At 44.6% G+C, this 25385-nt stretch overlaps 1 protein-coding gene across 1 annotated transcript in view; it reads right to left on the reverse strand.

Moving 5' to 3' along the window:
* The window catches only part of DNAH8 (dynein axonemal heavy chain 8), an 8835797-nt gene that overhangs the window by 709290 nt on the left and 8101122 nt on the right, over positions 1–25385 (reverse strand). Inside the window, exon 81 of the mRNA XM_069608756.1 lies at positions 18438–18556. Coding sequence (XP_069464857.1) covers positions 18438–18556 — 119 coding nt within the window. The remainder of the gene's footprint in view (positions 1–18437; positions 18557–25385) is intronic.

Genomic DNA, 25385 nt, shown 5'->3' on the forward strand with positions numbered 1-25385 from the left:
TACTGACTCCCAGGGCATGTAAAGTCACCATTAAATTGGGAACAGAACCAGTACAAACCATCATATTGTGAAAGTACTGGTAGGGGTAACTAGATTGCCCCAGGGTCAGTTTTTCGAGGGGGCACTGTGCAGTCGCCCCTCGCCGAGTTTCTGGCTGGTGGCAGTGGTTACCACGCAAAATATTCCTTAAGAATATTTACTATGGGATTTTCCCATTCATTTTAAACGCACCACTTTTTGGTGCAATGTTAAAGATACCGCCGGGTTATTTATTTAATATTTATTCCCGGTTGGGTCTTTTCGCCAGGACTCGGTTTTAAAATGGCATTTGTGTTCGCCTCTGTAACTCCAACCCAAGTCGAGCCCTTTGTTCCACGTTTTGGCGGGCTTCTACACAGAAGCCTCCAAAAGTAGTGCCACTCTGTCTGGGTATACAGGATGTGTGGGAGGGGGGTTTAGGCACCCTGGACTGAGTTGCCTCGGCAACTCAAGTCACCCTCTTGTGTGATTGGCCAAGTGGTGAGCCGCCCGGCTCACCACGTAGCATGGTTGAGTGACAGCTAGGACTGATGAATGGGGGTTTTCTGCATAAAAGCAGGGCTTTGGGGACTGGGACTTCAGACGTCGCCACAGGACCAAAGAATCCGAAGAGGTTGAAGCTGAGCCGACCTGCAACAACGACACCATCGGTGGAGCCCTGCTGAACCGACTCACCACTTCTTCCAACGACAGAGGAGATCTTCATCCCGAAGAGTCTTCTTCCTTTGACTGGTGGGGATAACAAGTTTGCCCGCCTTTTCGCCTTCCCGGATCATCTCGTGGCCGCCTTGCCTGTGCCAAGCACTCCGGCAACTGGGATACCACGTTCTTCCACTACCGCAAATAAAACGGTAGTACCTTTTAAGTGGAGAACTCTGCAGCTGGTTTCTTCCCTGGCAGTGCAACGACCTTCAGCTTTCCTCCACGTCGAGATCTTCTCTTCCTCTGGACGACGCTGCGACTTGCATCCACTGCCAGGAAAAACTGCCCCCGCTGGAGGATTCTCTCCACTTTCAAGGTACTGTGTCCGCCTGGCCTCCCTCGCAACGGTCTGTGTGGGTTGTCTCGTAAATCCTCATTTTACCACTTGGGTTGGCCCTATGCTGGCTAACTGAACTTTTCTGAGCTGAACTGATTCCTTTTTAAACTTTCTGCAAGACTTTCCAAGCCTTTTAAACTGTGTGATCTTGGGCGCATTGGTGTTCTACTCTCTTTAAGAGGGAGCCTGGCCTCTGAACTTTTTGCTCACTAGTAGACTTTGACTTTCCTGCCTTGCTGAGTGTTTCTAAAGTATTGTGTTATGTGCTGTTCCTAATTTCTACCTTTTCCCTCCCTTTTTCTTAACATATTGAAGGGCCATCTTTAGTTAAGCGCTCACCTCTGTCTGGAAATAAGTGGTGTTAACTAAGGCTTGTCTAATAAGGAATAAGGGATGTATATATATTAATACTGACTGTGTTTTTGAACTTGCTTACAATAATAGTGCTAGAGTGTTTCTAAGTGTGTCTTTAAATGAGTACTTATATACGTGATACCAAAGCTCTGGTCAGTGTGTGCTTGTGCTACTGTATTTTGGTACCTATCTTGTATACTCTATATACTGTCTAACTATTCTTGAGAGAAGTCTGGCTGCTCAGCCACAGCTACCAGGTAAATCTGGGTGGTACAGACTGCTACCAATTGGGTTTACTGCCAACACCTGTAGTCTTAAGCCTTTTGCAGTGGTCCCTAAGGGAACTGCACAGGTTTCTGCCTAACAATGGTGTACAGTGGTGGGATTTGTATTGAGTATACATTTTAGTGTGCTTATAGATACCTTAGTGCAACTAACCACAAAGCTTAGAACTAAAAAGTTATTTTCTAAACCTGTTAACTATGGAAAGTTATAGTCAAGAGTCCCTTGCTACAAAAACTGCTGATTGTTTAAGAGTTCTCTGTAAGCATAAGAATCTCCTGACTAAAGGCAAGAAAATGGAGCTAATAGAAAGGTTCTTAGCAAACCAAAGTCTGGATGGTGGTTCAGAGGAACCTACCACTCCAGCAAATGTAGATAACAGCAATGATATTGATATTGAACCTTGTATTGATAACCTTGAGTCAGAAGCAGAAAAGGAGGGTAAAGATGATGTAGTTGTCTCCCCTGGGCCTCTACCTGCCCTGCCAGCTGTACCTACTGGACCTTTACCAGGTCCCACACTTAGTCCTCAATATCTGGAACTAGAGAAAATGAAACTTGAATTGGAGTTTAAGAAACTTAATGCGCAAGCAGAACAAAGACCCCAAGAACTGAATCAAGAACTAAGGCTCAGGGAAATGGAGCTCAAGCATGAGTTAGAGATGAAACATTTGTCTGTGGAAAATGCTTCTCTCTCCGGATCCTCTAGGAGTTCCAGTCCCAAAAGACCCCGGATGCCTAAAGAGCTTGTGGGTATGTCTGAGCCTAAGTTGGATGTGTTGGATTGGTTGAGCTTGTTTGAGTATAATCATGGGCTCCAGGACATCACAGGAAATGTGCTGCTTACCTGGTTGTTCTCTAGGCTCCCTCCTGTTGCAACTGATGCAGTAATGGAGTTGGGGGAGGAGAATAGGAAGGATTATGAATGTGTGAAGCTAGCTTTGAGAGCTAGATTTGGGAAGACCCCCTCCCAGTACCTTAAGAGGTTAAGGACCCTCAAAAAGCATGATGGTACCCCTTGCGCTACCTGGGTGAGTGAAAGCTTGAAGAATTTAGAGGGCTGGATTAAGGGTTACAAGGTGAACACTTATGAGGGAATGAAGAATCTTGTGATGTTAGAGTCAATTTATGATGCCTGCTCTCATGAGCTCAGACAGCACTTAGCTGATTCAAAGGAATTAGATTCCAGAAAACTAGCTAAGGCTGCTGACTTGTGGGTTGCCAACAGGGCTACTCACAAGGACTCTGGGGTAACTCAGAAAAAGGATGAGGGGAAACAGCCAAAAAGGACTCCAAAGAGAATTCTAATAATTCCAATCCCAAAGAGGGCCCCAAACCAAACAATAAGGGTAAGCCACAAGGGAAACCGAGTCAGAGTAGTGTACCTTCTGGTGGTAAACCAGAAGTAGGTCAGAGCAAGCCACCATTCCAGAAAGCATTTGGTAAATGCTATGTTTGTAGCTCGCCTGACCATGTGAAAGGAGATCCCAGATGTAAGGTGTAAACCTTCAGGGGTCCAGCTTGTCTCCTTAGCCTTCGCTCCAGAGGAAGAAGTACAAATGGCAAGTGGAAACTTTCTGTTACTAGCTGATGAACCCATTGGAGTCTCAGCTAGTGTTTCTTTAGTGTCTCCGGGGTTGTGGGAACAACAGAATTTAGATGTATATAATTCTATCCCAGATAATACTAAAGAGTATTATAAGGACAGTGTCCAGGTGAATGATCAGGAGACTCCTGCCATTAGGGACACTGGGGCCAGCATAACTGTGGTGGATAAATCATTTTTTCAGGCAGAGGATGTTGCTAAGGCACCCAAACGCCTCACCAAGTTAGCTGGAGGGCCTGTGCAGATGCTTCCCCAGTTACCAGTTCTCATCCAGTGTAATGAAATGACTGTGAAGATACCTGTCAGCATACAAAGTGAGGTACCAGGAAGGGTTCTGTTGGGTAATGACCTGAAGACTCTTGGAGTTGTGTCACATACCCCCGACCTCCTAGTAAAAGGTTACAGGAGCTCACCAAACCTGCAAGGGAGAGAACCATGAAAGGTACTCCCAAGGAGATGATGAAGAAGGATATCACTCCTACTCCACTGGCGTTACAACTTGCTATCTCTGAACAACAAGAAGCAAAGGGGAAACCCAAGACTTCTAGGAAACAGCCAGCAGCAAGCACTCCAGTGCTTCCAACAAGGACTTCCCCTAGGTTGTCCAAAGTTACACCTGTAACTCCACCTCCAGCTGAGGCTGAGAGGGAGGTACAAACCTGTGTGATTGAGCAAGAACTCATTGGAGATCTGGATCCTGTTGACCATCCTGAGCTGCAGTCTTTACTGGCAGAAGGTGGACCCAACAGGGCAGACTTCATTAAGGGAAAGAGAGAATGTCCAACTCTGGAAGGTCTTCACCAACAGGCAGCTTCTCAGGCTGATGGGCAAGAGCCTGGGAAGTATAGGTTGCACTGGGAAGATGGCCTCTTCTACAGTGAACCAACTTAGTCTGCACCTGGAGACTACAAGCGGCTTGTAGTACCTCAAGATAACAGATAACAGTTCTTGCAACTGGCCCATGAGATTCCTTTGGCTGGTCACTTGAGTTTCAAGAAGACCAAGGAAAGGCTCTCACTCTACTTTTATTGGCCAAAGATGGGGGCTTAGGTAGATACGTTTTGCAAGAGCTGCCACACCTGCCAAACTTCTGGTAAGGTTGGTTCCAAGAATGTGGCACCTTTAGTGCCTCTCCCAGTTGTGGGAGTCCCATTTGAGAGGGTAGGGATTGACATTGTTGGTCCCCTTGATCCCCCAACCTCCTCAGGCATCAGGTTTATCCTTGTTGTAGTAGACCATGCTACTAGGTACCCTGAGGCAATTCCTATGAGGACTGTTACAGCTCAGGCTGTGGCTAAGGCCCTCCTTGGTATTTTTGCCAGGGTTGGGTTTCCTAAGGAAGTAATCTCTGACAGGGGGTCACATTTTATGTCCCACTACATGAAAGCCATGTGGAAAACCTGTGGAGTTACTTACAAGTTCTCTACCACCTACCACCCTCAGACAAACAGGTTGGTAGAAAGGTTCAACAGAACCATGAAGAGCATGATAGGTGCTTTAGAAGATCCCCTTAAAAGAAAGTGGGACCTTCTATTGCCATGCCTTCTCTTTGCTTTGAGAAGTCCCTCAGGAGGGAGTAGGTTATTCTCCCTTTGAACTTCTTTACATCCAGTCAGAGGTCCATTGGCCCTGATTAAGGAGGAGTTGGAGAGTGCTCCTTCCCCCAAGCCAGTCAGAGTGACTGACTATGTGATAGGTCTCCGGAGGAGAATGTCACACATGATGGCAGAAGCTAGTGATAACCTGAAAGCTGGGCAAGCTTTGGTCAAACATTGGCATGACCAAAAGGCTAACATGGTTGAGTTCACTCGAGACCAGCTAGTTCTAGTTGTGATCCCCACAAGGCAGAGGGCCTTGCAAGATAAATGGATGGGACCCTTCAAGGTTGTGGGTAAACTAGGAGAGGTGAACTATCTGGTGGACTTGGGCAATCCCAAGGAGGCTCCCCAAGTCTTCCACACCAACAGACTAAAGGCATAAAGGCATATGTCTCCAGGCCTGAAGTAGGAGCCTTGCTTCTAGCTTCAACAGAAGAGGAACAAGAGACTGAAGCTCTCCCTGATCTCCTCAGAGTCTTACCCTTAGATGAAAAGATTGAAGGAGTAAATCTCTCTTCAAATCTGACACCTGAGCAACAAGAAGAGTGCAAATCTATGTTAAATCAGTTTGCCTCTCTGTTCTCACTTTCACCAGACTTGACCCCTTGGGGACAGCATGATATACTCACTGGTGACTGTCTGCCAGTCAAAAGCAGAGGATATAGAATGTCAGAAAATGTAAGGACCCACATCAAAGGGGAGGTCAAGAAGATGCTTGATCTCGGGGTAATAGAGCCCTCTACTAGTCCCTGGTCTAGCCCAGTTGTGTTAGTACCAAAGGCAGGATCCAAACAATTGAGATTCTGTGTGGATTATAGAGCTCTTAATGCAGTCACTAAGACCGATGCCCACCCTTTGCCAAGGACAGATGAGTTGGTGGATAGACTTTGTTCAGCCAAGTTCCTCAGCACATTTGACCTTACGTCAGGTTATTGGCAAATAGCCCTAACAAAAAGACCATGCCAAGGAGAAAACTGCATTTTCTACCCAAGTTGGCTTATACCAATTTAAGGTTATGCCTTCTGGACTGAAAAATGCACCTGCAACATTCCAAAGAATGGTAAATCAGGTTCTGGCTGGGATGGAGGACTTCTGCATGGCATACTTGGATGACATTGCAGTATTCAGTCAATCCTGGGAAGAGCATGCTAACCACCTGGAACATGTTTTGCAGGCTCTTGGACAGGCCAATCTGACCATAAAGGCAAGTAAATGCCAGATTGGTCAGAGTAAGGTGGTCTACCTTGGGCATGAGGTAGGAGGTGGAGAAATAAGGCCTTTGCTCAGTAAGATTGAAGCTGTGCAAAATTGGACAACACCTACTACTCAAACACAGGTGAGAGCCTTCCTAGTCCTCACTGGGTATTACAGGAATTTCATAGAGAACTATGGGACCATAGCTTCTCCACTGAATGTAATCTCCTCTCCAAAATTCCCTAAGAAGGTCAAATGGAATGAGGAGTGCAATCAGGCCTTTGAAAACCTGAATAAAGCTCTATGCCAAGCACCAGTATTGAGAGCTCCTGACTACCACCAAACTTTAATTGTGTAGACAGATGCTTCTAATGTAGGTATAGGTGCAGTCCTTAGCCAACTGGATGAGAAAGGTAGGGAGCACCCCATTTGCTTCATCAGCAGAAAGCTGAAGGATCCTGAGACAAGGTGGGCAACAATTGAAAGAGAATGTTTTGCTATTGTGTGGGCACTGAAGAAGTTTAGGCCATACTTGTATGGTTATACTTTTGTCATTCAGGCTGACCACCAACCCTTGAGATGGTTGATGCAAATGAAGGGGGAAAACCCAAAACTACTGAGATGGTCAAAATGCCTGCAAGGATTTGATTTCACCATTGAGCACAGGTCAGGGTGTCACCACCAAAATACTGATGGTCTCTCTAGGATGTATGTCATCGACTAGAGGTATGAGATTCATCCAGGAGTGGATTAAATCCTCCTGTCCCTTAGTATGGGGGGGCGAGTGTTAGGGAGAATTCTCTGTTAAGGCTAATTTCCCAAACCTAGTGAGTCCCCCAGCAGCTTTGCTGGATTTTTGGGGTTTATTTTGTTTCTCCTGCTAAGAGTGAGACTCTTTTTCTCGCACTCTTAGACATGATTTGAGATATCCTTTGACTTTGTCATGTGTTTTATGGGCTGTGGGGTCTTTTACTCCATAGGGTTTCATGTGGTTTTTGGTAAGAGTGTTACACAGCACCCTCAGTGCAGTAACACAGGGGTGTCATAGTGACCCCCAAACATAGACTCCATACCCTGGGACTGACTACTGTCTCCCAGGGCATGTAAAGTCACCATTGACTTTACTAGTCTTAAATTGGGAACAGAACCAGTACAAACCATCATCTTGTGGAAGTACTGGTAGGGGTAATTAGATTGCCCCTGGGTCTGTTTTTCGTGGGCGCACTGTGCAGTCCCCCCTCGTCGAGTTTCTGGCTGGTGGCAGTGGTTACCATGCGAAATATTCCTTAAGAATATTTACTATGGGATTTTCCCATTTATTTTAAAGGCACCACTTTTTGGTGCAATGTTAAAGTTACCACCGAGTTATTTATTTAATATTTATTCCACGGTTGGGTCTTTTCGCCAGGACTCGGTTTTAAAATGGCGTTTGTGTTCGCCTCTGTAACTCCAACCCAAGTCGAGCCCTTTGTTCCACTTTTTGGCGGGCTTCTACACAGAAGCCTTCAAAAGTGATGCCACTCTGTCTGGGGATACAGGATGTGTGGGAGGGGGGTTTAGGCACCCTGGACTGAGTTGCCTCGGCAACTCAAGTCGCACTCTTGTGTGATTGGTCCAGTGGTGAGCCGCCCGGCTCACCACTTAGCATGTTTGAGTGACAGTTAGGACTGATGAATGGGGGTTTTCTGCATAAAAGCAGGGCTTTGGGGACTGGGACTTCAGACGTCGCCACAGGACCAAAGAATCCGAAGAGGGAGAAGCTGAGCCGACCTGCAACGACGACACCACCGGTGGAGCCCTGCTGAACCGACTCACCACTTCTTCCAAAGACAGAGGAGATCTTCATCCCGAAGAGTCTTCTTCCTTTGACTGGTGGGGATAACCAGTTTTCCCGCTTTTTCGCCTTCCCGGATCATCTCATGGCCGCCTTGCCTGTGTCAAGCACCCCGGCAACCGGGAGACCACGTTTTTTCCACTACCGCGAATAAAAGGGTAGTACCTTTTAACCGGAGAACTCCGCGGCTGGTTTCTTCCCTGGCAGTGCAACGACCTTCAGCTTTCCTCCACGTCGAGATCTTCTCTTCCTCTGGACGACGCCGCGACTTGCATCCACTGCCAGGTACAACTGCCCCCGCTGGAGGATTCTCTCCACTTTCAAGGTACTGTGTCCGCCTGGCCTCCCTCGCAATGGTCTGTGTGGGGTGTCTCGTAAATCCTCATCTTACTACTTGGGTTGGCCCTAGGCTGGCTAACTGAACTTTTTTGAGCTGAACTGATTCCTTTTTAAACTCTCTGCAAGACTTTCCAAGCCTTTTAAACTGTGTGATCTTGGGCGCATTGGTGTTCTACTCTCTCTAAGAGGGAGCCTGGCCTCTGAAGTTTTTGCTCACAAGTAGACCTTGACTTTCCTGCCTTGCTGAGTGCTTCTAAAGTATTGTGTTATGTGCTGTTCCTAATTTCTACCTTTTCCCTCCCTTTTTCTTAACTTATTGGAGTGCCATCTTTAGTTAAGCGCTCACCTCTGTCAGGAAATAAGTGGTGTTAACTAAGACTTGTCTAATAAGGAATAAGGGATGTATATATATTAATAGTGACTGTTTTTGAACTTGCTTACAATAATAGTGCTAGAGTGTTTCTAAGTGTGTCTTTAAATGAATAATTATATACTTGATACCAAAGCTCTGGTCAGTGTTTGCTTGTGCTACTGTATTTTGGTACCTATCTTGTATACTCTATATACTGTCTAACTCTTCTTGAGAGAAGTCTGGCTGCTCAGCCACAGCTACAAGGTAAATCTGGGTGGAACAGACTGCTACCAATTGGGTTTACTGCCAACACCTGTAGTCTTAAGCCTTTTGCAGTGGTCCCTAAGGGAACTGCACAGGTTTCTGCCTAACATTGGTCAAAAAAGTTTTCAGCTCCTGAACTAAATTATGCCGTCACTGACAAAGAACTTCTAGCCATTAAATCAGCATTCAAGGCCTGGCGGCACTACCTCCTCGGGGCCCGACACACCATTACGGTGAATACGGATCATAGAAACTTGCAATACCTAAAGACGGCCAAGGCCCTATCATCTCATCAACTTAGATGGGCATTATTTTTTGCAGAATACGATTTCGTAATTACTCACCGAACAGGCTGTCAAAACGGCAAGGCAGACGCTCTATCCCGCATAGGAATGGAAGAAGCATATTCAAAGCCAGAACCAGTGCCCATAATCCCAGGAGGAAAAATTTTAGGAATAACTACCTCACTAACTCTTGATGACATCCATGTGAAGATTCAACATCTCCTCGACTCCACAGCTTTACAAGATTGGTCAAACAAAAGCACAAACCATTCAGTTATTGATCATTTACGTTACTTCCAAGGACGTCTTTATTTACCTAGTAAGGAACTGCAGAAACAGGTTATTTCCAACTATCATGAGTCCTTGGTGGAAGGCCACCCTGGAATTTCAAAAACCGAAGCTAAAATCAAGAGACATTTCTGGTGGCCAACTTGGCGAAAAGACATTAAGCAGTTTGTGCTATCTTGTGACATTTGTGCTCAAAACAAGGCCCAAAAGAAGAAACCGGCGGGTTTATTACAACCCTTAAATATTCCTCCTACACCCTGGCATACATTATCTCTTGATTTTATCACAGATCTTCCCCCCTGTAACGGATTCAACACTATTCTAGTAAGAGTGGACCTATTTTCCAAGATGGCCCACTTCATTCCGTTAAAAGGTTTACCCTCAGCCTCGATTCTGGCCAAAGAATTCCTCGAACACATCCTCCGAATACATGGGTTTCCCTTCAGTTCTAGTGTCCGATCGTGGCAGTCAGTTTATCTCACAATTTTGGAGAAAATGTTGCCAATTGGCCCAAATTGATGTAAAACTTTCGACCAGCCACCATCCCTAAACCAATGGTCAAACCGAGAGAACTAACCAAACATTAGAGCAATATCTACGGTGTATGTTACACCAAACAGAAGGCAACTGGAAAGACGTTTTATGGATAACTGAGTATGCCTACAACAACTCTTTACCCTCCAGCACTGGCCAAAGTCCATTCTACACCATATATGGAAGGCATCCTCGAACTTCTGAACTTGACCCGCCTCAACACTTGGAGATGCCCGCTGTAAACAATTTACACGCTACCATAACACAGGCCTTCCAAAAGGCAACAGAACATTTAAAACAAGCAAAAGAAAGGTACAAGAAAACCACCGATCAACATCAGAGTGCCGCCCCAAAATACCAGATCGGAGATCAGGTCTGGCTAGCCTCAAAACACATACAGCTAAGAGGAACCCACACATTCCATCCTCGATATTTGGGACCTTATACCATCAAAGCCATCATCAACCACCTTTGGAGGGGCCTTGGGGGGAGAGCTGTCACGATGCCTGCCCCTAGACATCTGAAGCAGACCAGTCAACCCAAAATCCTGGCATCCATGGGGACCTATAAGGCCCGAAAAGATTGCCTAAGGGCTCCCCGGACTCAGTCCTGGCACCATTGGCGCCAGGCTCAGATGGCCTTTTTCAGGCAAGTCAAATTACGAAGTGGTAAAGCCAGGTACAGCCCACCGTGAGGCTGCTTGAAGGGACTACTTTATTCAAGGGACTATTTCATTGGGTGTGGTACTGGGACTACTTTACCTGGGAACTACTTTTGGGAGGCTATTTAAACCACGCCTGGAAAACAGAACACGCTTTGCGTTATTCTGCACTCCTGCAGCGTAACGCTCATCGTGCCTGCAGCTCTGGTCCAGTCTTCAGCCACGCCCGATCTGTCTACTCGATCTGCATCTGCAAAGGAATAGAAGAGAACAGGTTATAGCAAGAACCTTACATGGATTCACCCCCACAAACATTCAGGAGTTTGTACCTGCAAGGGAAGGAACACCAGCGACCGCGCTATTCAAGGAAACATTTCAAGGAACAATTAGCATAGCGCAGCAGAATACTCACTGATGCTCTGTTCATCTAGGCGATCCAGCGACACACTCTATAGAAATCACCGCCCGGAACAGCCGCATCTGTGAAAGACAAAAAGACAATCGGTGAGTTACTGCTCACTATAAGACATTCAATCCGGCGCTGCAAGATACTTACCCGAAGCTATATTCGTTTGCGGTCTTGCTAATCTCCCTCACACAAGCTTCGTTTCTGAAAGTGCCGCACCTGCAGACAAGAAAGAGAGCAACAGGTGAAAAGAGTGAATGAACAATACCGCATTTTAAGACATTATTCTTTCTTCGTAATACTGAAACTTACCTTGGCATTTACATCGCTTTCTCGGAGAAAGAGACATCTGTCTGCAGAAATTCTGCAAAAAAGGAAAAACACACCATGAAGACAATAGTGCAAAAGTGAACTAAAGACAATTAGAATTTAAAAGCAAGACATAAGACTTACCTCGGAGTCCTTATTGTCAGGAACTCAGCCACGGAATCAGTGAAGCTAACTGAGTACCCAAGTTTCAACGCACCCCTGCATGCAGACGCAGGATGGAGAGCTCATCCTCCTTAACAATCAGGTGAGACGCAGTAAGGAGAACATAAGGAGGGTACAGAAGCAGAAGTTAGATCTTCTCCTATTGGTTAGCTAACTTACCATTGTCCTATTCTAGGAAAATCCTCCTTCATGCCAGACAGACAAAACTCAGAGGGCAGGTGCAGTCGCTCGTCACTTCACTACGAGTCACGCTGGTGGAGACCGTTGCAGTCCAGTTTCGTTCAGCGCCCCTGTGGAATCCAGGTGAGCGTAACACTTGCTCTATTCCACCTTTCTCCAACAGGAGAAGAATTTCTCGTTGGAGGAGCAGCTATGGATCCAATGAAGATTGGGCTCTTGGAGGGCAATCCGGGGCCTTCTTTATCAAAGGGTGGCAGTAACCATAGGCCACCGTTTGGAGCAACCATGCATCCAAAGTTATGCCTCGCCAACAGCCTTGTGACAGCCTGCCTCCTACTACATATTTGTGGGTGAGGAAGTCAAAGGGATTTTGCTGCCCCAGCCGCAGCTGAGGGCAATTCAGCGGGTGCTGCGTGAGGGGTTCTACCTCCTCTGCCTCTGGCTCCATGAGGTGCCCTTCTCTGACCTCTGAGAGTATTGGCCTCTTCCTCTTAAAATGGAAGAGTAAAAGCAGAAATGACGTCCTCTCCACCCTTGTCCTGAAGGTTGTACAGGCTCTCTTATTGCAGCCCTCAAAGATTTAGCTGCTGTTCTTGAGGCCTGCTGTTTCTCTAGGCTTCTGTCAGATATCTCACCAAACAATTGAGTCCCATCAAAGAGCATGTCCAGCAAACGTGTCTGGACATCTGACGTAAGACCTAATTTCCTGAGCCATGCCAGGCGTTGAAGGCAAATTCCTGAATGCTGACACCTGAGAAAATACAACCTGCTATCGAAGAAAGGCCCAAGTCGATCTTGTAAGGATAATAAGTTTTGATCTCACACACAAATGAGATCAACAGCAAAGTACTCTGCTGCTAATAACATTGTGCAGAAAAAGGGTACACGCAAAGGTTTAAGAAGAGACACATTGTCATAGTGACGCCAATACATACAGTAAAAACCTGTGTGACTGGTTGGTGTGCCCCTATACAGGATCCGCCTGCCCCATAAGGGTTGCCAAGTCACAGGTCCAGCCCAGTCTGTCTGTTTTCCATCACATGGGTGCTGCAGAGATCATCTTTTTCTCACAGACGAAGGTCAAAGAACAAATTAACTACACTCCTAACACAATGCTACTTTATCATTATACTGAAGGAGGTTCTGGGGTACTCTAACCTTCACACACACATTTCACTCACTCCCTTCCGCGTCATCTGGCTCCAAGGGTTCCACCCTCGTTTTTGAACGATAATTTATCCCTCCCAGCACCTCGCAATACAAATCGCATAATTGTAGCTCAAACATCTTCTCATGACTGTTCAAACAATACATGAGCTTTATGGTGGTCAGGGGTGTGGATTGTCATCATGGGAGCTCAGAGAATTCCCTTGTCTCCCAATTAGGGCCTAGTGCATGAAATGCTGCTTTCGCCATCCATGCCTTGTCTCCAAACTATAGTTACTAACATCTACACAAAATGCACTAACTTCTATAGAATATGACAGTCTTGCTCCCCCCTTGGGCTACACCATGTGGTTGATTATATTGGGTTGGGGTCTTACCACTGACCTCCTGCCCTCTCTGGCCCATCATAGTGTTTTTAATGCTGCTCACCTTACTCTAAAGTGCTTAGGGGGTGGGACGGGGTCACCTCCTTCCCTACAGCATCTTAGTACTGTACTGGCAGCCATTGCCCTGCTTACCAAATCAACCGTGTCCAGAATCAACCGTGTAACAATTGCCTCATAGCATCCTTACAAGTCTGGATTAGATTTAAAAATCTATCCCTCTCTTCACCCTATGGTAAATGATTTGCTGCTTAGGGCAGCCACTACCCAAAAGGTGTGTCTATATTTTGTCAGAGCACTTGTAGCATCTGCAGATTCCAGTGCCATTCTACCCACAATGAACATTCTCTTTCCTATGGCATCATGCTTTCTATCATCCTTGTCAGATCGGGTAGAAGAATAAGCTGACTTCTAGATGAAGATGTCGCAGCCTGAACCCCCAGACTTTCTGGTTTTGGGTGTGTGTTGAGAAAGGGTGGATCTACAGAAGCTGTTCTATATTTTAATGCCAGTAACTTGTTAACTGGTGGAATAGAATTCGGCTTCAGTCAATTCTCCATCACTCTAACTCTCAAAGCGGTGTGAAAGGGTAACACTGTTTATTTTGCTTGTCGACTGTCCAGTATATCCGTAAGGTCATCTTTCTTAGCTGCTGCAGCTGGTTTAGACCATCCAAGATATTCGGAGACTGACTGTTCACTGACATATAAGATGGGTCTGAATAGCCCAGCACTTCTGAATTTCCGAAATCCACCTCAGGTGAAGTCTCCCAACTGCTAGTCTGTTTCAGGGTTTCTACCAGATGCTTCAGCTTTGATTCCTGAGAAACAAGCTCTTCTGGTACATTTGGAGTCCCAAATTAAAACCCACATGGATTTTGGTCCTCCGTAGAAGATAGACCCCATGGATTTAAAGAAATCTGGTTTACGCATAGGTTTGTATAAATTTGCAGATTCAGTCAAGGTTTTAGTAGGCTTCAAAGGCACTGAATGCACCGATGAGGTTGAGAGCACCGAGGGATTCGATGACTTCGAAGAAAGGGATGGTGAATGCCTCGATGGCTTTAACTTAATGACATGCCTCGACGGTTCGGGTGAATCTCTCGACGACTTCATAGCTTAGGAGAACGCCTCAAGAACGTAGTTGAATCCCCTGAAGCTTTTGCCCTTGAGAAGAAATATGATGACTTCACCTTGTGCGTTGAGGAAGGATGACTCGATTTGTCAAGGAATCTCTCTTCCTGGGTTCTTAGGCACGTGGGTAACCCAGAGATATCTAGGCGCTTACAACTTACGATATTGGTTACAGTGATACATTTCAACTTAATCACAGAATCACATGTAGAGATTACAGGGTACATGTATAGTTTGCATTATTTATAAGAAAAAAATCTACACAATCCATTTGAATTTGTATTTTAGGCACTGTACGGAAAAAGCAGCGATGTGTAGTTTAGAAGCATTGGCAAGTTCATTTGTCAGTAATATTAGGGAATGATGAAGGCAAATGATAATTTGTGGTCAGATAGATAAGGTACGTTATTTTAAGGAGAGTGATATATATTTTAGAAAACTTTTAAGTTTCGTAAGCCATAAAAATGTAAACTAAATATCTTGTAAATATGTACAGTTTTTATAATATTCCGACAGTGTTTGGATCAGTATTGGACTCAAGAAGCACTTGGACCGTCCAGTAAAATTGGTGGCAGCCTTTGACCTGGTTTGTTGTTAATTTACGACTGCAAGGTCAGGACTAGTACACTCCTACACCTAATGTAAGGCCAGGTCCAAGAAGTGGCCTGATTACGATTAGGAATTGACCATGTGGAAAATGCAGTTGGATAACATGAGAATAGGGAAGGCGTGTGCTGTTATCCAAACTTCAAGTTCTCACCTGCAGGTTGGTTAGTTTCTTTTTGTTAGAGTGAGGGAATGGGCTCCATGAGAAGTAAGTAATTCAATCAGTGAGATACAGAATAGCCCTATCTATTGGGCACTGAGCTTCAACAATGTAAGTTGCAAGTGAAAATGTAGGAAGTGGGCTGGATAAGGACATACAAATTATATAAGGCTCAAACATTTTGGAGTATGAAGATGGAGCTGAGCATAAGAGGAAAAGATGTGACTTAAATAGCATTAGGGTGTTGACCTAGTCGGTGATGGGGTATAAGGAGTGAACCAACAAGTATTCGGTAGGCCGCTGACACTTATGTATTGGGAAACAGGGTTTAGATTTTTTGTTTCTTTGATCCATTGGAGTGGGGAGAGCATGAAGAGCATGGGTAGCATGGGTGAGCGATGGAGCTGAATGAGGGAAGGAGTGAAGGAGGAAACAGTAGGATAGGAAGTGTCCTTCGTGTCCTGTGGTTACACTGCTGGTAACAGAGATGGGGGATGAGGGAGTGGTGAAAACCTGACTGTTTTAAGTTAAACAGATTGATGTTTGTTTTTGTGTCTTTGAAATGGGTGTGAAGGGAGCTTTGTGTTAACTTAGTTAAATAAGTGTGGCGGATAGCCCAGTTCGATGTAATCATTACTCCTGAAGGTAGATGCTGTATTAAAGTGTGACAGGTGATCAGTAGACTGTGGATCTGGGGAGGATAAAAGTGACAGCAAGAGCAGAAAGAAAATGTGTGGGGGCAGTGGGGAGGGGGTTTCGATGAGCTGAAGTTTGTGAAAGAAGGTGGAAACAATATTTAGATTATGAAAGGGGCAAACCCAGTCTCCTGCATAAACAAACACCTAGGTATTCTTTTAAATAAGTACTAATAGCTGAGTAAATAGCACCATATCAGTTTTGCTTATATTATAACATAAAAACCAAAATCCAAAACCCAACGTTTAAGCCTACTCAAGCAGTCCAGCTCAAACTGGGATGTGAGGGAAACAAAAAGAGAATAGTTACATGGATTACATAAATGTTGTTCTGAAAATGCATAAATCATGTTGTAACCTTATTAACAACAAACCCACGTTAGTGGGCCTACCTGAAATGGGACAGCACTCAGTCCTCTTGTCGGCCAACAGACTATACAGAATTGGCCAACATGAGGAGCCCTTAGCTGCCGAGAGTCTGATGCGGTCTCTGACATGCCACACTACTGATTGAGAGAATGAGCTCCAAATGGTTTCCGAGAGAATGTCTCCAAAGCCCCATCGGAATAAAGCAATCATTGGTGTGAACTCACCATAGCAAAGTGGCCTTCTAGGCCCAGCTGGTATTTGTGATAACATGAATCAGGTGCATTGGAGAATAGAAATTTGCACTGAACCATGCAAGCAGTTTACCGACAGTGAAATTAGAGCTTTATACCTAAAGCCCATCTTACCGGGTTGCAATGCTAGCGCAGTGTTAGTGTGGCTCCCCTCGCATCATCCACGACCAAGTGAGCCAGCGCTGCTGTGACCCCACCTCCCCAAAACCAGCAGCTCCAGCTCTCGCAGTCCTGGCTGAATTGCAATAAAGGTTTTCACTCCCAACTATGCTTTCTCAAATATCTGTTCATAGTCGGCTGCCCAAGTGGTCTTCATGAAGTAAAATACAGATAAAGATGGCTAGTCACCCTGTAGAGGTTTGGCAGAAAATCAGCCAGTGGAGAATGCTGATACACAAGGCGAAAAAGGAGTGAGGAACAGCACACAAAAGCCCTGAATGTTCTCCAATGAAGACATTTTGTTGTGATTGCACGAAAATCAGTTGACTTGTCCCTGGTGACAACGGATGGACATTGGTCAAAGTAAATATCTCAACTGGCTTTTGGGAAGCCTCGCTAGGAGCTACTTACTTGGCAGCCATTTAGAACAAATGGAGAGCTGTGTTCTTTATTTTGCTTCCCCTTCTTTCTCCTCCCACTGTGTGAACCCCTTTCTAATAGGCAGTCTGGGCCATTAGCCAGAGTGAAACCCTTGCCCTGGGCAGGAACCCACATGGTATATCTAGGGGAAACCATAAGGGTGCCTCAGTTCTACTGGATTTTTACTCAATATTATGTCATGTTACTTAATATTTTGTATAGGACATACTGACATCTGCGATGGATTCAAAGCGTTGTAGGTTGAATGGACCTTCGGGAGACTGTAGACTGGACAGACAATAGCAAAGGAGCATCCCACTGCATGAAAATAGTATCTCTAATTTAAGCAGTTGTCATTTTAATTTAGAAGAGATGACTAGACTAGTGACATTATAGAGGCCATAGTGTAAGCAGTATAAAAGTGCGGCAAGGATTCCTATGTCACTGGCTATGTGAGAAGCTGGGCCATACTTTACATGGGGCTCAACCATATTCTATGGGCGCAGTGATAAATATGGAACTGGAACTAAAATAAATCAGTGTATGAACCCAAAGGGCAATTGTTTACAGTTGAGTGCTCTATTATATCAAACATACATAGCACATGCACAATGAATAATATACAATCACATGCATATTACAAGCACAATTTGTCAGATATCTCAGAGACACAGTCAATGCATTTTCACTTGTCAGGCCATATTAGAGAATGACCAACGCTGTATGAATTTCGAAGGCCGGGCAACTAGTTCATGCGTGCATATAGAATGAGATGTTATGAGAAAATTGTCATTAGCAGGTTCTGTGCCCTGTTAAGTCACAGCCAACATGACCTTTGGTTCAGGTTGTCTAGATTGCAGTAGTGTATGTCAGCATCTGTGGGTATTTGTAAAAAAACATTGGTTCATTTGCTAAAGAAGTTTGATCATGTTTCTTTAGCCCAGTACCTTCGGGCTGGCTTACTATGGGGGCGCATATCCAACTCAGTTTGACCCAGATCTAGATGATGCTTAATTGAGCTGCTCCTTAGAATATGATCAATCTGCATGAATTATACCATCCTAGTCGGTAATTAAGATAAAGTAAAGCGCCTGCGGAGCAGAAGCCTGCGAGATCTTGCTTTTTATGTTCCTTTTCTGCACACATGCTTTAAAAAAGTTTCCATCTTCACTGAGTTCAGAGGTTATTCGGGAAGGAACTTACTGCATCTTTGCAGTATCACTCAGGATCTTTCCCAATGCCATTTTGATGTGATTAGAATGACCCTATAATGGGAGAATTTGAATTAACTTGTAGATGGGAGAATAATGTAATGTTATTTTTTAACTGTCACACCCATGATCCTCACCTGACTAAAAGAAGTTTACGGAAGGTATCCAATGAGTCATTATATCCATCAGGAATAACTTCTTCCTCAGGAGCGTCACTATCAAACCAATTCCGCCACTGTCTTTCATTTCGAGATACCTACATGTTTCGTAAATAACAAGTGAGAAACCGGGAAGTGGTTATTAGTAATATGTCTTTAAGGAATGTGTCAACAGAGACTTTACTTTTTGAACAGATTGTACCACTTACTAGATGAGTCCTACCACTGTGGGCCACACCTACTAATTACAATGAGATCACCCACAGGATGTAAAAAATAAGGAGGTTAAGCTTCTGTTGTAAATTTAGACATACAAGTTCAAATATTCAAAGGATCAGGCCAGCCATAGGTGCTAACAAAGAACCATGATGAAAATGAAAATTATAGATGGAATATGTCAATTCTACAGGTTTTATCTGCATTGCATGTTCCTCATATCTCCCCCTACAATAGTTATGTTTAGTTCTGCCATATAAGTGAGAGCTTCCAGACATTAATAAAAGACAAGCATTGACAGTTTTGGCTGTTTTATCAATATTGTATAGGCAATGGCTTCAGATCTCCTGGTACTAACACCATTTGCCATTGCAGGGAATAATGAGAATGTATATATATTGGGTAACATGTAACAATACTGTTAAGTGGTGCAACAGGGAATTGTTTGTAGATGGTATTGGTCAAGTGGGCTACTGGGACGGGTAAAGTGGGGCCGTATTTTACAGTGAGTGAGATGATATGCTCTGGTGCACACCTCTTTTACCATCTAAGTTTGATACTTTGGGCCTCATTCCGAGATTGGAGGTAGCTAACAGCGCCATAGCTGCCTCCAATAACGATACCGAGTCCGCCCTCATTCAATGGGGACTTACCGGTCTAGTCGGACCTTTGCGGGACCGGTAAGTCCCCATTAAAAATACCATTCCCCATTGCCATTTGAGCCCTCATAGGGCTCAATGGGAATAGGGAAGGTGCAAATAACGGTACCGCAATTTGCGGTACCGTTATTTACTCCCTGGACCCTTTGCGGGTCCCGCTAAGGCCGCCTGGTAAAACCAGGCGGCCTTAGCGGGACCCGCAAAGGGACCTCGTAGTAGGGCGCAAAGGGATTACCGGCACCAATGTCCTTAATTGTGCCCGGTATCCCTTTGCGCCCTACTCGGAATGAGGCCCATTGAGTTCCATTAAATTGAGTGACGACTACAGAGCTTAGAAGTGGGGGGAATATGCCCTGAAGCACTATATAAAAAACTGATATTATTGTTTGCATACCAGGTATTACCATCCTAAACCAGGCAAGGCCATCAAAACACCATGTACTTAAACCATCTAAGGTTTTGCTATCACGATCCAACCATGATGATCCAAACCATTGCCAGTATTGCTCTGAAACCCCCAGGTGATTACAATGTTACCATCCAATGCCCAGATTCTGACACCATTAGAAAGGAAATGCATATTTAGAAGAGCACTGGTAGCACAGCAGGGAGGAATTCCATTAAGCCCAGCATTGAACCCCCTATACCTGCCTCCACGGGTCCTTGGAGACCTGGGGAGGGACAAGGATAATGTCCATCATATCCCTGTTGAATTGGGACCAATTGCACTATCGACCGCATGCACATGACGAAGGGTGACATGATCCCTAACATATTCAAGAAATTAAGGTATTTGGTTGGAAGAGAGCTAAAGACGTCTAGATGCATGTTGCCTACATTGTGGAGGGAAATCCATATCCAGGACTGCTTCTATAAACTACATATGTTTGGAGGGCCTTCAGAAAAGAGTTCTTGAAGTTAATTATTTTATTTTATTTATTGTGCGATTTAGTTCAAAACTGAATTTTTCACACATCAAAATTACAAAAATACCAATTAATACAGTCAAATTAAAATGCACAATATTCTTCATTTTTAAAACTTTTGTTTAAAAACATCAAAAAATTCTAAAAACCTCAAAGATAAAGACATTTCATTTGTGTTTAAAATTCTGATCCATAGATCCTCATCCGTCTAATTAAAAATCCCTTCTGGTTTTCCTTCCACAAGTCAGGGCAATACAGCAAAGATGTTTCAGGGTCTCTTCCTCTCGGGCACAGAGTCGGCATAGTCTCTTTCCTCTTGGAAATCTCTGGATGGGCGCTTCTTCAAGTAGGGAGCCAAAATATTAAACATTTTTATTGACCAAACAAAGTGGTCATTAAAACAATGAAATTCCAGCAAGTCAACTCTCAACTGTATCCAAGCGTATCTGTATAGTCTTTGTTTTACCTTGTTTGGGTTCAGGGTCAGTTCCTCTGTTGAAGACTCAATTTTCACAAGAACCTGCATACAGCATTGATTCCAATTCACAAGCGTCCCACAGTGGCCAGCTACCCACATGGGTGCCAGATACACAAACAAGGAGGCCTTCGGGAGAGTCTATGCAAGCATAGATTTGCAATTTGCCCCAATCAATTAGTGTTTGAATTGGCTGTTGTCCCAATTCATCAATTCATACAACGTCCCAGCCTTGGGGACTGATGCTGGGAGGCGCAAGACCTTTCTCCACAATTTTGCCTCCAACTTCGCACATGGTGTGTCATTTTCCCTGGTCTGAGCCCCAAAGATCAATATTGGGACAATTTGCTGTCTGAATAGCTTCATCACAGGCAGTAGCGCAAATCTACCAAACCTGAAATCAAATTGGATTAGCTGACTTGTGGCTGCCAAGAATTTGATCTTTAAATCTCCATCCTGTCCACTCCTTCCCTTTCCATCATAAATTAAGGTGCACAAGTACTTGTACTTGTTAACAACCTCCAAAGCTTGGCCATTCAAGGACCAACTAAATGATTTTCATTTAGACCTCTCACCATTCAGAACCAGTATTTTGGATTTGTTGATGTTTAGTAATAGGTCCAAATAGTTCAGGAAATCATCCACAGCCTGTAAAGCCCTCTGCAGGCCTATGGTGGTCACATCGGAGATGGCAATATCATCCGCATAGTTTTGGCGGTTTAGTCCTCACTAAGTTCCAGCAGGCAACAATGCCCTTAATATAAAAACTAAACAGGAATGGCACGAGTGCACAACCATGGCGCAGCCCTCGATTCGTCTTTATCCAACCTGTAAATGAAGCAAGAGAATCCAATCGTACCTTAATTTTAGTCCCCAAATGGAGAGCCTCCAAGATCCCAATCAGGGTTAGGGGGCATCCATTGTCATTCAGGCTCTTCCACAAAATTGCTCTATTAACATGATCAAAAGCTTTGCTTACATCAAGGAATGCCAGATACACCAGTCTCCCCTGTTGTTTAGCCTGTCCTGAAAGAAGAGCCACAACAAAGTTGTTTAAGGATGTCCCCACTACCTCCTTGAAGCCTGCTAAGCAAAAAACTAGACAGTTAGCACCCGCCGCCCAAGTATGTAGTTCTTTCAGTATCATCTTGGCAGAAATCTTATTTGAGGCATCCAATATTGAAATTGACCTGTAATGCAGAGGAGATCACCTGTCTCCACCTTTAAAGATTATAAAAATCAATGCTGCAGTCCATGTCCCAGGGAGCTCTCTTTTTGCCAAAATGTTTCAAAACAAATTGGTCAATAATTCGACCCACAGGAGGACATTTAACTTGAGAGTTAAATTCTACAAGCCATCAGGACCTGGAGCATTGGACTTTTTACTCCACTTTATTAAGAGTGCAATTTCGTCCAAGACTCAACAGAGTGCCCCGCCAACTAACTTGCAAAAAAGAGCTACAACTATTCCATAACATGATTGACCCTTTATCCGGTATTGCCTAGGTCTGCAAGAATTTATCAGACCCCCTTGGCATTATCAATTCTCAGAACCTAGTGGCATTATTTCCCAGACTGCAGCACAACATTTATTTAAGCATCATTAAGTTCGAGGGCCCTTTAACCAATGTTTGAAGCCCTATTTCACTTTGCGTATTTCTGTAAGTTCTCCCAAAAGCCTCGCCCTCTTTATCGCTCTGATTTCCGAGCACATCCGACTTTTGTGCACCTGTACCAGGGCATCAAAACCATGAACGGACCCCACCAGCCTTGACCTTTTTTCCAGATGTTTAGCAAGCAGCAAACCTCCCAAAACCGAGGCAGCACAAGGGGAAAAGCCACTTGGGGAGCACAAAACATTCCCATTTGACCCAAAAAGACACCCGATTTGGTAATCAAAGGCCGAGCCTCTTCTCTGGGACCATTTTACAGCGTGATATATTGGATTAACTTCCAAGGTTCAACACCGTAATATTGATACCCTAGGGAATTATAAGCCACAGCATGCCATAGAGAAGTGATTGCTAAACCTGATTGTTTAACCTCCAACTGTATTCCCCTCTGGAGCAAAGTCAGCAGACAAAAAGAAATAGTCCAAGGTAGAATTCCAGGAACCATTATAGCAAGTAAAACTTGGTGGTACATTACCTTTAAGGTTTCTGTTCAGAGGCAAGAAATCCCACGCCTCTTGCACCTGTCGAACCCTTTGGCCCCCATCAAATGCAGCCCTTGACTTGTTCTTCCTGTTTAGTTCTTGATACTAGGGATCATGTAGGCATTCAGCGTTAAAGACCCCCACAATAATAACTGACAACCCCTCCTCGGGAATTTCCCCAAAAAGAAGAAAGTAGAGCGCAGTTAAAGCTTCCTCCATTCAAGAGACCACTGGTTTGAGGTCTACATTGACCAAAAAACACTTGCTTGGCGCCCCCTGCCCCTGAATTGACCCTTCTAACATAGATGTGAGCATGTCCTTTCTGCCAGAGTCTATTTTTTGCACAGAAATGCCCTGGTGATGCCTGATGGCTGTTAAAATACCACCAAATGGGCAAACCCTTTTTCCTCGCTGTGCTTCAATAAACACTACATCAAACCACTCTATGATCGGCGTATCCATCAACAGGGTTTCCTGCAGGCAAATAACATTCTACGAGGCAAAAACGTCTTGATTACTCACCATGTTTGAAAAACAGATGGAATTCCCGGATACAAATACCAAATTCGAATTTCAAGGTTCCTTTCCAGCTCTGCTTACTCCGTCAGAACCATACTCTGCCCAAGAAAAGCCACCATCCCCCCAATGGATTGCCTTTCTTTGTGGGCTCTGCACAGAATGCCACAGCTGCTCATCCTAATCCACTTGCATGGCGTTCTGTTGCCCCACACCCTTATGGCTACACCTATCTTTTGGGACTGCAAGTCTGGAGATAACCGAAATCCCCATGTCTGCTACGCCACAGCCCGAAGAGAGAAACATTCACTTTCTGATAAAATTACATTCTTGATGATTTGTGAATGCAGGTGTAATTTAACAATGTCTAGACAATCCTAATACACAAATTCCACAATACCCATCAGTAGTTACCAACCTAAGACTGTGAATTTCAAAAGGTAGCAACAGTGTATAGTGTCTTTTTAAGGGGATTCTATTTGAGCTTTCAAAAAGCCAGCTTAAATAAAGACAAGTCGCACCCTCTTCCAGCTTCTTTTTCACACCTTGCCCTACTGGTGCCCTTTCACTTGACTACCACCATCTACAGAATGGACAAGAATGGACAAGAGGGGCAATTCTTTGTGAGAATTTCTTAATTTTTGGCAGACCTGATCGCCTTTCTTCTATGATCTGGGACAGGGGCACAAGGACTTTACTAAAGGCACCCATTTGGACCTCAGGACGGGAGACTGATTCAGTAACAACCATCGGTCTTGAGAATATTGAGTAAAGTTTCTGTATTTTCTGCGGCGGTGGCAAAGTCCCCTCATTAAGGCCTTTTCCCACAGGCATTGTCACTACCGGACAACCTTATCTAATGGTTCTTATACATCACCATCTTCATCCGTGTATGCAATCACCTCATCACACGGATAAACTGAGATGTTACTTAGGTCAAAAGAGGGTCTCTCTTCAGTTTGTTTAATATTTTGTGGGGCACTTTAGATAAAAACATCTGTGACCCCCTATTATTCTGTTTTGAACCAAACACTTTTCTTTTAAGTGTGGACCTGTAAAAGGGGGAGGCAATACCTCGAAAGGATAAGGCACCAAACTGCCTGAGCATCCCCAAAGCCGCCCCAGAACAGGTACTGGCGGCAGGAGGTTCTCTTTCATAATCAGGTCCTGCGTCACTTCCACAGTCTGCCCAGCCATTTCTGCCTTTTCCCCTTCAGCCTTAGTCACCGACTCGGGTCCCTCACAGCTCACCTGCTGACCATAGACCCTAGAACATTCACATCAGGCAGCGTACCGTCCAACCTAAAACAATCATGGGTACTGCCATTGCTACAAAAACAATCTCTAGACCCCCTCATTCCCACTAACTACAGTCCCACCATGACAGTCCCCTTACTATTAAAAATCCTGGACAAGATTGCATACACCCAAATAAAAAATTCCTAGAAAAATACAAACTACTAGGAGTAAGGCAGTCCGGCTTCCATCCACAACATGGGACCGAGACTGCTCTCATCGATTTGAAAGTTTAAATTGATGAGTTAAGAGACAAAGGTCAAACAGCTCTCCTCTTACTCTTAGATCTCTCAGCCACATTCGACCTTATTGATCACAAAGTCCTCTGTAACCACCTTAACTCTGCTGCACATTTCTCCAAAGAAGCCATAATATGGGTTGAATCTTTCCTCAGTGAAAGGACCATGAATGTGTTCTCCCCCTCAAACGCAGCGGATCCAATGTGTATCTCCGACATTATACAACATATTCACTAAGCCCCTTTTTGATGATCTGGACCTTCTTGGTATCACCTACACTAACTACGCAGATGATACCCAGATTCTCCTCCCGCTTTCGGAGGATTACAACTATGATTTGGCCTTGGTGAATAGGGTGTATCTCATCATCCAGGCATAGATGGCTACTCACGGTCTATACCTGAATGATGACAAAACAGAGCTACTCATTCTGGGCACACACTCC

This window comes from Ambystoma mexicanum, chromosome 4q (genome assembly GCF_040938575.1).
Source record: "Ambystoma mexicanum isolate Mex_15411 chromosome 4q, UKY_AmexF1_1, whole genome shotgun sequence".
In the NCBI taxonomy this organism is placed as follows: domain Eukaryota; kingdom Metazoa; phylum Chordata; class Amphibia; order Caudata; family Ambystomatidae; genus Ambystoma; species Ambystoma mexicanum.